Raw genomic sequence first — 15553 nt, 5'->3', positions numbered from 1 at the left:
ATGCTACCTCTTAATGACAGCCATTCTCATCTGTATTTTATTTTTTTAATTTACAATTTTATTTTATTTTATTATGTGTATGTGTGTTCAGGTGAACATGACACAGGTATGTTGTACATATGGAGGTCAGAGGTTAACCTAAGGTACCGTTTCTCTGCATGTCCTCCACCCTGTGTTTGAGACAAGCTTTCTCATTTTTGCCTGGAACTCTCAAATTCAGCTAGGCTCAGTGGTCAGTGAACCCCTGTCTCCAACTCCCAATCACTGGGATGGCAAATGTGCAGAACCACATCTGGGCTTTTAAAAGTGGGTTTGGAGTGGGGAGGGGCTGGAGAGATGGCTCAGTGGTTAAGAGCACTGACTGCTCTTCCAGAGGTCCTGAGTTCAATTCCCAGCAACCACATGGTGGCTCACAACCATCTATAATGAGATCTGATTCCACACACATATATAAAATAAATAAATCTTTATTTAAAGTGTATTCTGGGGCTGGCAAGATGGCTCAGCAGATAAGAGCACTGACTGTTCTTCTGAAGGTCCTGAGTTCAAATCCCAACAACCACATGGTGGCTCACAACCACCCTTAATGAGATCTGAAGCCCTCTTCTGCTGTGTCAGAAGATAGCTACAGTATACTTATGCATAATAATAAATAAATCTTTGGTCCAGAGTGAGCGGGGTTGACTGGAGCGAGCAGAGGTCCTAAAAATTCAATTCCCAACAACCACATGAAGGCTCACAACCATCTGTACAGCTACAGTGTACTCACATACATAAAATAAATCTTTAAAAAAAATATCTCACGGGGGGTGGGGACAGTATATTTTGGAATCAAACTCTGCTAGCAAGGCAAGACTTCACTGACCGGGCCATCTTCCCAGTGTCCTGTACCCTTTAATGTTCTGAAGCTCTGTCCATCTTTTCCTTTGTAGTGATGAAGGTGGACGAGGAGAAGGCTGGGGTCAAAAAGCTGGACCCCACAAGCTACAGGAGGAGACAGCCAGAACAAGGTGAAGACGCTTTGAAAACCTCATGTGAAGCCCAGGGGGGCCTGAGAATTCTGTCCTTACCACCATATCAGCACTCCTAGTTGGGGACTACAGAGAGCTGTCTCTGTCCTTGACTCTTGGCAGTGTGTCCTTGAAGCTGGTAGACCAGTGTGCCATGTCCTAGCAGGCGTCCCCAACAGAACACTAACTAGCTCTGACTGTGGCCCAACATAGAACCGTAAGCTTACTTTAAGAACTTTCTGATGGGCTGGGGAGACAGCCCAGTGTGGGAAGCTTTTGCTGTTTGCTGTGCAAGTGTGGAAACCAGAGTTCAGCTCCCAGAACACATGTAAATGTTGGGTGCCTGTGGCGGGCATTTGCAGTTTCAGCAAGTGGAAGGTAGCGATAGGGAAACTTTAGAGCAAGCTGGCTAGCTAGACTTACCCAGTCATCCAACCCTGGGTTCGAGTCAGAGCGCTTGCCTGAATAAATAATATGGAGAGTAGCTAGGGCATCTAGCATCAATCTTGGGCTTCCACAAGTACACGATGTGTACACACACACACAAAAGCCCATACATGTGAACATGCACACACACCCCTCAAACACACCCAATTTTTTTGGCACTAATTTTTTTTTGTAACTCAATTGTGCAGTTTTTGAGGTATGAACTTTGTAGTTGACAGTGTCGTGTTTTCATATTAAAAAGACTGGACTGAACATGTCTCTAGGGACTGGGCATTTTTGTCTGTGTGGATTAGGGCAGAGTTTCCCCCAACATATAGCCATTGAATTTATGAGCGCTCCCAGCTATGATCAATGACAGATACCAACATTTAGAACACACAGAAACCAGCAGCTCTGTTAGAACCTGCATGAGGCAACTGTGGGGCTGTTCCTGTTGAAGCAGAATTTCTGGCTTGGAGGACCTGAAGTCCATAGTAAATAGTCCACGACTTAACAACGGTGTGATGTGATGTTAAAAAACTGATGTGTCTGTATGTAGTTAGTTATGTGCACATGTGTCTGTCTGTAGTTAGTTATGTGCACATGTGAGAACAGGTGGCTCAGAGTCCTGAGGAGGCTCTCAGGCCCCTGGAGCTAAAGGTAGAGGCAGGTTGTTGTGAACTGTCCGGTATAGGTGCTGGGAACCAAATTCAGGTCTTCTGTAAGAGCGGGGTGTAATAATTACTTCTGAGCCATGATGTTTTGATTTTATAATGATGGGTAAGCAGAAGCATTCAGCAGAGAGCATGCTTCAAGCTTTAAATGTGGACTTATTTCCCTGGGCTTGCTTGTCATCATTGCTGTAGAGTGGCAAGACTGAGAGGTGGGGCCCTGTGTATTCTGACAGAACCTTCATCCCAGCACCTGGTTCCCAGGTGGAATCCTGTCTCCCCAAGCGTTGTCGGGATTTCAACTCCATCCAGACGCCCCACATCCTCCAAACTGCTTCTGAGCTGACTCTCCCTCTCTGTGCTGTTTCCACAGATTTTCCTTCAATTCATATTGGGTTTCCAGTTCCCAGTTACTCTCAAAGAAAAAGTGACTCAAAGGGACATCTTTCAGGCCTGCAAAAAGTCCAGTGGTCCCTGCAACCAGGCAAGCCTCAGCAGGAGCTGGCTGGCCCAGGGATCAGGGCCAGCAGCCAGGGAGGCGCCGTGGATTTTACCAAAAGGACTCGTAAGTTCCTTCAAGGGCCAACCTGTTGGTGGGTACAGTGCAGCCAGGTTGGGGCTTTTCCATAGAATATGGACTACTTCAGCATTGACTGTCAGGAATCTATTACCCCCTCCCTCTCACTGACACAGCGGACCCGAGGCCCCTGTCCTTCTGGCCTGGAGGTATGACCCAGAGCACTTGCCCAGTGCTCAGGAAGCTCTGGGTCTGATGCCTGGTACCAGGTGAACCAGGCATGGCGGTCATGCACTTGGAACCTCTGCACTGGGAGGTACTTTCATTAGGCTGAGGTTTGCAGTGACGGGCCACTTTCATTTGATGCTGCCTCACCCGCTGGCTTTTGTCACTTGTGTTGGCAAATCAAAAAACAAAAAAATGAAAATCGCCACCGGGACTTTTGTTAAGAAGCCTTTCCTCCATTTTGGAAGGAAGTTTTGTGGACTGAAAATGCTTTTTAAAAGTATATTTACACTCATTTCACGGGTGGAGGTTTGTGTTGTGGTGAAAGTGTGGAGTCTAAAGGACAGTTTGTGGGAGCCAGTTCTCTCCTTCCACCAGGAGGGAGGAACAGGGAACCAGGGAATCAAACTTGGGTCTTCAGGCTTGGAAGCTAATGCCTTTGACCGCTGAGCCATCCTTCCCATCACTGGCTTGGAAGTTTTACTCTGGAGTGTTTAATTGATTTTGGGTTAGTTGCTGTGGATGGCAGAAGGTAGGTGTCTTGTTTCCATGGTTTCCCAATACTGATGGATAAAGTAACTGATCTATCCCCATTGTATATTCTTGCTATGCTTGTCAAATACAAACTGACTGCGTATGCACGGGCCACTTATAGCCTTTCCTTTCTCTACTAATCTAGGGCTCTGCATATGCTTTGTTTTGTTTTGTTTTGTTTTTTTCGAGACAGCGTTTCTCTGTATAGCCCTGGCTGTCCTGGAACTCACTTTGTAGACCAGGCTGGCCTCGCACTCAGAAATCCGCCTGCCTCTGCCTCCCAAGTGCTGGGATTGAAGGTGTGTGCCACCACCGCCCGACTGCATATGCTTTTATTTGTTGCTGTTGCTTGCCAGTACTGTGCTGTTTTGATTCGATGTAGCTCTGCGACAGTTTGAGGCAGGCAGTACAATCATCTTCGTTAATCCCCACCTTACCCTGAGAGAGGGGTATATCATTATCCCATATTTACTTCAGGGGACCAAAGTTCAAAGACACAAAGCACAATCCAGTCTGCAATCAGTGAAGCTGTGAAACAGGAGACTCCAAAGCCTGTGAATGACATTCTTGCCACTGGTCAGTCACCATGCCTTCCAAGTAGCCGAACTGGCCTATGGTGAAAGAGCTAGGCTGGTAGGAATGGATGGAAATAGCATATTCTCTCCTCCCTCTCCATCTTTTTCCTTCTTATTACCAATCCCTTTCTCAATGTGAACATAATTTAGGAACTCAATTCTTACAGGTTGTTCAAGCTTCTTTCGAGCCTAGAATGTGTTCTGACTAGACCCTTCAAGCCACAATGAGCATGGATAAGGACACGTTTTCTGCCCTGGAAAATAAGTGCTTTTGTGAAGCGGTAATTGATTAATCTGCTCTAAACTCCCCAACACACCACACACACACACACACACACACACACACACACACACACAGCCTTGTTTTCAATATGCCCTAAGCAGCTCAATGGCTGTGACACTCCCAAACTTCCCCTCGGCTAACATATTCACCCCTCCAATATTCTGGAGTTAATACTTACTGAATCTATATTTCATCTTTGATGCCCCGGACCCTGCTGGGAAGCTCACCTTGGGTGGCTTCCCCCTATACCTACGTGTTGGTTGCCTCTCCTACCTGTGCCCTTCTGGCGTGGTCTGTGTCCTACACCTTCATTACAGTGGAATCCCCTCTTCCTCCTTCCCCAGTCCCTTCCCGGGAATCTTAAAATTCCCACCTCTGTCTCCCTGCCCAGCCATTAGCTTCTGGTAAAAAACCAACTGGGGACAGGCTTCCTTTAGTCCTACCTGTGGAACACTGCAAACAGGTTTTGGGGTAACATAATTAGCATGAGAACACAAGCCACCTCTTTTTTGTGATCAGAGAATCTCACACAGAAGCAAGAGTCTTAGGAGAAGCATTCATGAATGCATGAGTTCATTTCCACTCTGCTCAGCAGCTAATGAGAACTTGACCCAGGTCCCAACCAGGTGGGCCTGGCCCAAGCTGGGATATCCCAGAATTCAGTACCCTCATCCAGAGGTAGCCAGCTATGGTGGATTGCCAACTGCTTCTGTCTTCTCAGGATGGAAGTACTTCAAGGATGAGGGAGACGGGTCTTCCAGGGCTAAAATCATGTTTGTTCCTGGTGAACTGGGTGGCTGGTCACACCATATTGCCAGGGGTTACCAATTGAGATAAAGACTCAGTCCATTGTGCCTGGTCGACTCTCCCACAGTGCACTCACACATACTGACTCATATTAAGAGCACAGAGCCCAAGCCTTTTGCCTCTATGAGCAGACATTTTGCTGGTTTGGGCAACTTCACTGCTGCTGAGATGTTTATAAACTCCTTCTGATGGGAGGCTCGAGAAAAAATATTGAAGCTTAATTCTACTTACTGGGTATTGAACTGTTTCAAGGCCATTTAAAAATAAAAACAAGGGCTGGAGAGATGGCTCAGCAGTTAAGAGCACTGACTGAGCTTCCAAAGGTCCTAAGTTCAAATCCCAGCAACCACATGGTTGCTCATAACCATCCATAATGAGATCTGACACCCTCTTCTGGTGTGTATCTACAGTGTATTTAAATATAACATTGAACTGGAGAGAGCAGAAGCCCTGAGTTCAACTCCTAGCAACCACACGATGGCTCACGACCATCTGTACAGCTACAGTGTACTAATATACATAAAATAAAATAAAATAAAATAAAATAAAATAAAATAAAATAAATCTTTAAAAAAAATAAAAACTGGGGCTAATGAGATGGCTCAGCAGATACAAGCCCTGGCTACTCTTTCAGAGAACCTGGGTTTGATTCCCAGTGCCCACACGGCAGCTCACACCTGTCTGTAACTCTGTCCCAGGGTGTTCAATATCCTCTTCTGCCTTTGCAGGCACCTTTTTTACACACACGCACACGCACACACGCACACACGCACACACGCACACACGCACACACGCACACACGCACACACGCACACACGCACACACACACAGAGTTCCAAGGCTTTAGGATCGAGGAGCCTTTCCTGTTGACTTCCTTTCTTTCTCTCCTTCCTTCCTTTCCTATGAGTCTGTCTCTATCCCGTTCTCTGCCCTCCAGCCCCTTCTGGCAGGGTCTCATGTATCCCAGGATGGGCCTAACTTGAATGTGGCCCAGCCTTGAATTACTGATCCTCCTGCTTCCACCTCCCAAATGCTGGGACTCACAGACCTGCACCAGCACTGGTACTAGCGATCAGACCCAGGGCTTTGTGCATGCTATGCAAGCAAGCGCTCAACCAACTAAGCTACACCCCCAGCCCTTGGTCCCCATTTTTGATGAGGAAGAGCAGAGGCAGAGGACTAATTTCTCTCTACAACATCTCCTCTACCCAGGAGTCTCTGAAGCAAGCTGCTTCAAATATATGCACAAAGATAGTCGGGTTGGTCTTTGTCGGGGTCACTATTGCTGTGATGAAACACCACGACCAAAAGGCAGGTTGGAAAGGAAAGGGTTTGTTTCATTCACAATTCCATATAACAGTTCATCATTGAAAGCACCGAGAGCAGGAATCTGACCACAGGAGCTGAGGCAGAGGCCATGGAGGGATGCTGCTTACTGGCTTGCTCCTCATGTCTAGCTCAGCCTGCTTTCTTATAGAACCCAGGGACCACCCCCCCCCCCCCAGGATGGCACCATCCACAATGGGCTGGGCCCTCCCCTGCCCCATCAATCACGAATTAAGAAAGTGCCATACAGGCCTTCCTACAACTCAGACTATGGAGGCATTTCCTTTCTTTCTTTTTAAAGATGTATTTATTTTTATGTGCATTGATATTTTGTTTGCGTGACGTCTGTGCGAGGGTTCCAGATCCTCTGGGACTGGAACTTCAGGCTGTGGTGAGCTGTCATGTGGGTACAGGGAACCTGGGTCCTCTGGAAAAATAAGTAAATGCTTCCAACTGCTGAGCCATCTCTCTAGGCCCATGGAAGCCTTTTCTTAATTGAGGTTTCCTCCTCTCAAATGACCTTAGCTTGTGTCAAGGTGACATAAAACTACCCGGCACAAGTTTCTCTTTTTAAAGATTTACTTTATTGTTTTTAATTGTGTGGATCTGCATGAGATCATTCAGATTCCCCGGGGCTGGATTTATATACAGTTGTGAGCTGCCTGGCATGTTCTGGTGTTGGCAACTGATCTTAGGTTCCAAACTCAGATTCTCTGGAAGAGCAACAAGTTCTCTTAAGCACTGAGTCATGTCTCCAGACCCTGAAAAATGGGTTTCCTTTAGAGCCTGAATCTTTAAAATGGGATAGCTTTCTCACCTTCGGGATAGGAGGGAATGATGGAAGTAGAGAGAAGGGGGAAGGTAGATGTTTCTCCAGCCCCTAAGATACTCAGCTTTAAAAATGAGATACTAGAACCCCCATTCTTAAAAATCCTCTAGTGAAGGCTGGAAAGGTGGCTCAGTGGCGATTCTTCCAGAGGACTGGAGTTGGATTCCCAGCATCCACATGGTGGCTCGAAACCATCTGTACCTCTAGGCCCAGGTGATTCAACACGCCCCGATGGCCTCTGTGGGCACTGCATGAACATCATGCCCTGACATACATGAAGGCAAAATACCCGTATACATACAAAACAAAATACTTTAAACGATTCTGTAGCTGTTATTGGTGGGTGTGAGTCCAGTGGGCACCCGATGAGAGATTCAGGTTCTTGTGCCCTGAATGAGAAACCTGGGCGGGGACAAGTGGAAAGTAACAGTAGCAGAGGCAGAAGGAGGGCAAACACTTCCAAGACAGGAAGTGGGCAGGGGAGGGAGGAGCTTATAAGTTCAAGGATACTGCCTGGAGGGTTGTGACCCTTTATGGGTCATTTCATAGTATTCACCTATCTATCTCACCTGCATACTCAGTCTTCTCCCATGCATGCTTTCCATGTTAGAGGTGGATCTGAGAGGTTTCCAGCCTTCCTGTCTGCTAGCTGGCCTATGCATATGGCAATCTCCCAGCCTCAGGGTGATGCTCTTCAGACCCCAGCCTCTTGCCTCATGGTTTCTGGAAGTTTCTCCAAGGCCACCGACCTGCAGGTTCAGTACTTCTAACCTACCTCACTTCCCTCTGAGTCTCCTCATGTGACCTTAATTTTTTTTGCTTCTTTCTCCCTCTTAACTTAGCTGCAACCATCCACTCTTGAATGACAATGAATTCACGAAATTCACTAAACCAAACATTGAGGACATCCAGTGTGGCATTTGCACATCTAGGATTAGGATTGGCAGCTGTGACATAGTAAATTGCCTTTTTATCATGTTGGGTCTCCAGAACGGGTGACATTGATGAAGACTCGCTCCTGGGTTACCCTTCCCTCAGGGGTTTACATGGGCTTGCTCTTTGATCTTACATTGAAACTGATGCCCTTCCCCTGTCCTGAGGAGCAGAGTGACTTAGGGAACTCAGAAGGAAAAGACTAAGGGACTTTTAAAATAAGCCTGGGCTGTCATTGTCCTACCCCCAAACACACCAAGATTTGCCTGATGCATCCAAAAGCACTGCTGGGAAGACAGCCACATGCCCGTCTGGCGCTGCTTGCTTCAGAACACAGCCAGAGAGGCTCTCCTTGACCTGATTTTCTTTCTTCAGATTGTTCCACCTGTTTGCCTCCATCTTTGTGGCATTTGTTTGTCTTAGCACACAGACACAGACACACAGACAGACACACACACACACACACATGGGGCGGGGGAGGAGCTTTTTCCACCATGTGTGTCCTGGGGACTGAGCTCTAGCACCCTCACACATACACACACACACACCCATAGAGCTTCCTCACAACCCATTGCCTCCCTTCCATCTTTTACTGATTCCCAGGACTTCCTGTTCTAACTATTCCCATTATTTGTAATTCCTAGGTTTGCAGTTTTAAAAGATTTTAAAGGTTTATTTTGAATTTTGTGTTTCCGTGTGTGTATACACCAGGGCATGTGCATATGAGTTCAGGAGCTTGTGGAGTCCAGAAGAGGTGTCCAATTTCCTGGAGTTAAAGGTGGTTGAGCCACCTGAAGTGGGGGCTGGGAATGAGCTTGCATCCTCTGCAAGAACAGTGCACACTCTTAAGTGCTGCGCCATCGCTCCAGCACAATCTTAGGGTTTTTAAGAAGGCTCTCCACACCTTAGACTTTCATATATAGAGTTATATTGATAGTAAAGAAACCTACTTGGGTGGGATTGGACACAGAGAGAGACACAGAGAGATACTGTTTCTATTGTAACTATGTTTGTTACAAGTCAGTTCACTGCCACTCCACAGAGTCACCAATGAAGAGAGGAGCAATGGCAGCCCCATTGGCATAGCCCTCACCTGAAATGACCCTCCTACACCTTGAGCCAACAGAGAATCACTATGGTCCAAGCTGGCCTCGACTCATAGCAATCCTCCTGCCTCAGCCAAGTGATGAGATTATAGACAGGTCATATATACCATGTCAATGTGACTTTTCTTTCCTTTTAAAAAAAGACTCATTTACTTTTACTTTATGTATATGCATGTGTGCCTGATGGTATGTATGTGTGCCGTGTACATGAAGGTGTCCACTCAAGCCAGAAGAGGGTGTCCAACCTCCCAGAACTGGAGTGACAGGCAATTGTGAGCTACTTAGAATTAGCTGAGAACTGAGCCTGGGCCTTCTGCAAAAGAAACAAGTATTCTAAACTACTGAGCTGTCTGTGACCAGATGGGAGAATGCCTCAGGCAGTTCAAGAAATAACTCTTAGGGACCAGGGCTTTGTGCTGCTGCTTCTTCTCCTTCTCCTTCTCCTTCTCCTTCTCCTTCTCCTTCTCCTTCTCCTTCTCCTTCTCCTTCTCCTCCTCCTCCTCCTCCTCCTCCTCCTCCTCCTCCTCCTCCTCCTCCTCCTCCTCCTCCTCCTCCTCCTCCTTCTCCTTCTCCTTCTCCTTCTTTTTGTTTTGTTTTTGTTTTTCAAGACAAGGTTTCTCTGTGTATCCCTGGCTGTCCTGGAACTCACTTTGTAGACCAGACTGGCCTCGAACTCAGAAATCCGCCTGCCTCTGCCTCCCAAGTGCTGGGACTAAAGGCATGTGCCACCACACCCGGCTCAGCTTTGTGCTTCTTACACTCATGCAGGCCAGCAGATCCAACGAGGACAGAGATGACATAACTTCTAGGTCAGTTAAGATGGCCTATGGTAGGTTTTTGCTGTGGTCAACATTTCTGACAAGCACCGTACCCGTCTTGAGTGACTTACCCTGGGACCATACCTTGCTTACTTTAAAGTACAGTTCATCTACAAGAGATCAGCTTCAGTGGGGCAGCTGAGGGGAGAGAGAGAGAGAGAGAGAGAGAGAGAGAGAGAGAGAGAGAGAGAGAGAGAGAGAGAGAGAGAGAGAGCAGAGACTTCAAAGAATTGGTCTTGGCCAGGGAAGTGTATATAGGCCATCCATCTGAGAGCAGAAAAGCCTCTACACAAGGCACAGGCACAGGCAGGCTTGAAGGACACAGCGACCTTGAGTCCCCTCCTGGGCTGCATGGTCTCTCCAGCAGGGTGTGGCAGATCTATTCCTTCCTCTTTCTGCCTGCACCCTCAGCTTCCCAGGAATCATCACTTAACTGAGAGACGCAGTTCAGACTTTCCAGACGCAGATCAGATGTTTAACAACTCCTGATCTCATGGGTTATGGCGTCCTGTATCACTGAAAGACCCCTTTCAGGGGTGGGAAATGGGCTGGGCCCATGTCCCCAAAGCCATCTTCCACAAGAGGGACTCCTGTGAGCGCAAACAGGCAGGTTCCCTCTCCTGCCTTAGAGAAAAACACATCTGGAGTTTATGTACAACTTTAAGAAAAGGAATTTCTCAGTCAGGACACCAGGGCATGGAGTTCTCAAGGCCTCTCCCAAACACTGGCTTCACACCCTTGGCAAGAACGACCCTGGCACCCTCAGGCTTTGTCTCCCTCTTCCCTGTATTCTGGGGCCCAGTGCCACTCGCGGGGCTCGCACCTCCTACAGCCCCACCCCTAGCTCCAGTCCTCCGGGTCTCAGGCACTTAGCTCCTTTCTTGTGGCAGCTAATCCCTCGCTGATGTGCTCATGATTTTAGTCAAAGTCACTCACCCAGAAACTATTTAGTGAGTACCCCTGCTGTGTAAGCCCCGGGTCAGCAGACAGCAATGTCACGGAAGTGGGTCAGACCCTGACCATGCAGAGCCGAGGGGGAGGAGAAACAAGAAAGGCTCCCTCAGAGGCCGAAGTCACTGACTTTCTGGTGGCGCTAATTGCTCCCCAAAACTTTCCTAGGGTTCTGAAGCCCTTGCTCCTCGCTGGGGGGTGGGGCAAGCAGTCTTCACCTGTGCACTTCCATTAAACAAACAACCAACATCAAAAAAAACCCAAAGCCACTCTGTGTGCTTCCAAATTTCCCCTCCAAGGCCAGGCCCAGTTTGTTCCTCCTCCTTTTCCTCCTTCTCTCCCTCCTCCTCTCCTTCCCACTCTTCCTCCTTTCCTCTTCTTCCTCCCTTCCCCTCCTCTTGTGTTCTCTCTTTCCTCTCCTCTTTCTTTTTTCCTCCTCACATTATTCCTTCCCTCCTTTTCCTTTCCTTCTGTTTCTTTTCTTTTCTTTTCTTTTCTTCTCTTCCCTTCCCCCCCTCTCTTTCTCTCTGTCTCTTTCTCTCTTTCTTTCCTTTTTTTGTAAAACAGGGTCTTCTGTAGCCCAGGCTAGCCCAGAACTCACTTTACAGTTGAGGTTAACCTTGAGTTTCTGAGCCTCCTGCTTCTATCTCCCAAGTGCTGGAACTGCAGATGTGTGCCACTGCCCCTAGCTTGTCTGAGTCTGTTTCAACAGTTGGGCCCACAGTATGCACCTCTTCCACTACAGACCAAAGGGGCCATTATTTGTGGCATTTCTCATGAGGAGGGCTAGCTTGTGACATACTAAGTGTACATGGGGCCACAGCACCTTAGGGAAGTCTCTGATGCAGTGGTCCAACATGTGGTAAGATAAACCATGAGTGGGCAGGAGGGAGGGGCTGTGATAGGGAAGGGCCCAGCAGAAGTGGCCGGGGCAGGGTCAGACAGTGAAAAGGACAAGGTCCCTGGGATGCTCAGGGTGGGAGCAGGCTGGTGATAGGAAGCTGGTCATAGCCACAAGCACAATGGCAGGAATATCACTTGAGGGGCCGGTGAGTGCTGGTCACATTGCTAGGATTATTCCAGTTATTCTCCACCAGAATTCAGAGAAGTGGATGCCATCATTTCTACTTAATTAGTAGGAAAACTGAGTCTCACAGAGGTTACTGCATTGCCAATACAATTACTGCTAATAATTTGCAGCATCAAGAGATGAACCCAGCTCTGGCCTCTCTACAATGTTAACGGTCTCTCCAGTTTCTTTTGAAATCTTTCTTTGGGTGTGGAGGTAGACCCTGCCTCTGACTTAGTGTGTCCTGTAGAGGGTGCTTCAGTAGGACTTAGTAGGACTCAGTAGGACCACACTCACAGTGGAGTGTAATCTGTGAGGCCAGGACCCTCAGTGGGGACACTCCTGGGATGTCCACTGCTGGGGTCTCTGTGATGGTGACTTTGCTTGGAGCTCCCCATGAACCTGATCATATTTCTGTTTCTTTACATGGGCAGAGTGGGAGCCAGGCACGGTGGTGCACACCTGTAATCTCTGAGCTAGGAGTGTGATGCAGGAGGATGTCTCAGATTGGAGCTAGTTTTGTAGCTAGATTTAGCTCAGTGAGTAGAGGGCTGGCCCAGCATAACAGAGGCCCCATTCAAGCCCCAGTCCTCTCCGATGATGTTGCGACAGCAGCAGCACCCTGGCCTGTAATCTCAGACACACCAGACTTCATCCTCATCTTGTGTCTCAGACCCTGGAGGCCCATCTGGGCTGCACTTCACCCCCATCTCCAACAGACCCTGCTTGATCTTCTAACCTCAAGTATGACAATGTGGTCAGGGACCTGGGCATGGGACAGTATGTAGCCAGCTCTCCCCAGACAACTCACCTGCACCAGGGCTTTCTGAGGTGTCCACCAACTCCCCATTTTTATCTGTGAACTGTAGGTTTGCACTTCATCACCATCAAGCCCCCTCCCAATTCTAAGACTTTTGGAATAGTTTGTAGTGCTGCCTCAGAGCCTCTGTGACCTCCGTTCAACCTTGCGCATGGTAAGCACTTGTTGAGCCAAACCCCAGATTAGACATTTCTCAGAGAGCAAAGTAATTCCCCCATGGGGTTCATACATGCCCCCGAAGTGACCAGTTCCTGCTGTCCATGGGCTCCCAGAAAACATCCACTCAGTGACAATGTTTGTCATTTTGTCGTAGAAGTGGGTACAGACAGCAAGTCCAGGAATTGGTGAATTGTGAAGAGAGCTAATCCAGCCCCATGTAACACTCTAAAGCCCACAGCAAGCACCCCTCCCCCCCGCCCCCAACAACAACAACCCAACCTCCATGCCCAGCTCCCAGCGGTTGGTGAGGCTGTCCTGGCCAGGGCACCGGGCCTGCCAGGCTATTACAGTCTGCTCACCTGCCACCAAAATCTCAAGATCTTAATGAGGCCCTAGGGGGTTGTGTACAAATGCTACCTCCCTGCCCCAGCCTTTATAAAGGAGCCTGAGAGGTGCCCTGCTCTACTGGAGCCTCAAGGTCTGTCCGGAAGGGCTCGTGGGGAGGCGGGGATGGGGGTTGGGAGGGGGGCCCTCGGGGAGCGGGCAGGGGAGGGGCAGCTCTAGGTGTTCTCACACAGTCCTTAGCTGCCACCACCCTGCTGCTGTGAAGCACACAGGTCCCTGTTTGAGCTTCATCGCCAAGCCTCCTCTCTCCATCATACCTCAGATTCCCCCCGCCCCCTTTCTTTCTCATTTGCTGGTTTCTCCCAGGATTTCCACGAAATCACTCACACCCATCGCTATTTCTCTCGAGCCTCAATCCCCTACCTTCCCTTTCGTCCTTCTCCTGCCCTCCTCCTCCATGCCTCCCTTGCTGCTTAACTAGAAACAAAAGTGAGTTTGTTTTGTGGGGAAGAGGATACTGGAGGAGATCCGCAGCCAGGGTAGCAGCCACAGAAGCAGGCTGGGGCCAGAGGCAGCACCAACCTCCGGAGACTCCAGCGCTCAGCTGTTCCAGGGAGCAGGTACTGCCCAGACAGGCTGGTGCTCGTATAGACCCCTGCCCTGCCTGTGCTTTCTAATCTGCTATCTCTTAAGGATCTGTCCATTGATTTGCCTTCTCCTGGCCTTGAAGGATGTGGAAGATTGCAGATATACAAAATAGGGGACAGAGGTCTAAAGGATGGTACGGTCCTTGTTTTCAGAGAACTGTGTGTGTGATCTGATGTGACTGGGCTTGGGCACAGCAGAGCCAAGGATGCACTAGGCTAGGTCCAGATTGCTGGTGATGGTTTGAACCATATCACCAAACTCAAGCTTTAGGTAATGAAGAGCCACCCAAGGCTTTTCAACTGAAAATCCACGAGAGCAAATCTACATTTGAGTTGCTGTCGGGCTAGGGATGTAGCCCAGTGGTGGAGTGCGTGCTAAGTGCATACAGGTCCTGGGTCCCGTTCCTAGCAAGGCAAATCCAAAACTGAGCAGTAGCTAATAGACTGATCCCATAGGGAATTGGCTTGTGTCTTCAGAAGCAAACAGCCATAGTCATCTCCCAATTTGAAGGGAGAAAAGAGAAAACAATGAGGTTTTTGTTTGTCTGTTCTGTTTTAGGATGGTTGGTTATATATTTGTATATTTATTTATTTAGGAGATAGGATCTCTCTTTGTAGCCCTGGCTTTCTGGAAACTCACAATGTAGACCAAGCTGGCTTCAACCTCAAAGAGATCCTTTTGCATCTGCCTCCCAGGAGCTAGGATTAAAGGTGCATTGCCATAAAGGCACTATGCCTACACAAATTACCTTTTTTTTTTTTAAATGAAATTTCCTTAAACTCAATAAGCCAGTGGAATAAGTTTAAAACAATAGAAACATTTCAAACTCAGATACATCTAGATCAATGACGTCCATTGTGGGTCTATAGCCACAGAAGCTACTAGCACTTTTTTCTGCTAGGAAAATTGTTTCTACCCTGTGTGGACCAGGTCCCCCTCAGAGAACACTGTGATTCTGGAAGTCCGCTGCACAAGCTTGCTAGGAATATTTAAAGAGTGAACTCGGCTGCTGCCGGGCCATGGATGGGGTACCTAGAGATGATGAGGCTAGGGAGGCATCAGGGGCTGTTGGACGAGGTGCTGAGGACGGTTTGTGGAGGAAGGATTGGCCCCAAGGGTGGTTGGCGGCAGGGTACAGGCTAGCAGAGAGGAATCTAGTGGACTTCACATCCGCATGCCTTTATTTCCTCTCGGAAGTGGGCTAGAAGCCGAAAAGGCTTACTGAGAGGGACTAATGGTTGGGGCTGGCTCTGAGGGGCACAGGAAGGGTGCAGACAAGGCCAAGCGGAAGGTTCCATGGCCAGAGGCTTTCTTCCATGAGTGCTGAGCCTGCATCCTGGGGTTGGTGGCGGTAAGAGGCAATAGGGCAATCTGTGGTCTAAGCCTTGTGACAGGTGTATCATGCTCACACGTAAGCGCCAACTGTGTGACTCATGTCCAGGTGGACTGTGTCCCCTACCTCTGGGACTCCAGGACACATTCAACATGAAGATGATCGTGG

At 48.5% G+C, this 15553-nt stretch overlaps 1 protein-coding gene across 1 annotated transcript in view; it reads left to right on the top strand.

Annotated features, from left to right (window-relative positions):
• The first annotated feature begins 932 nt into the window (after window positions 1–932).
• The window catches only part of Slc4a5 (solute carrier family 4 member 5), a 78008-nt gene continuing 63387 nt past the window's right edge, over window positions 933–15553 (top strand). The window contains 2 exon segments of the mRNA XM_085840509.1: window positions 933–1010; window positions 2481–2672. Of these exon segments, the coding sequence (XP_085696635.1) occupies window positions 935–1010; window positions 2481–2672 (268 nt within the window). The 5' untranslated portion in view covers window positions 933–934.

The sequence above is a fragment of the Mus caroli genome, unplaced genomic scaffold, assembly GCF_978045245.1.
Source record: "Mus caroli unplaced genomic scaffold, Mus_caroli_1 scaffold_7, whole genome shotgun sequence".
NCBI lineage: Eukaryota > Metazoa > Chordata > Mammalia > Rodentia > Muridae > Mus > Mus caroli.
The sequence above is the reverse complement of the archived record's forward strand: the minus strand, read 5'-3'. Positions and strand labels throughout refer to the sequence as shown.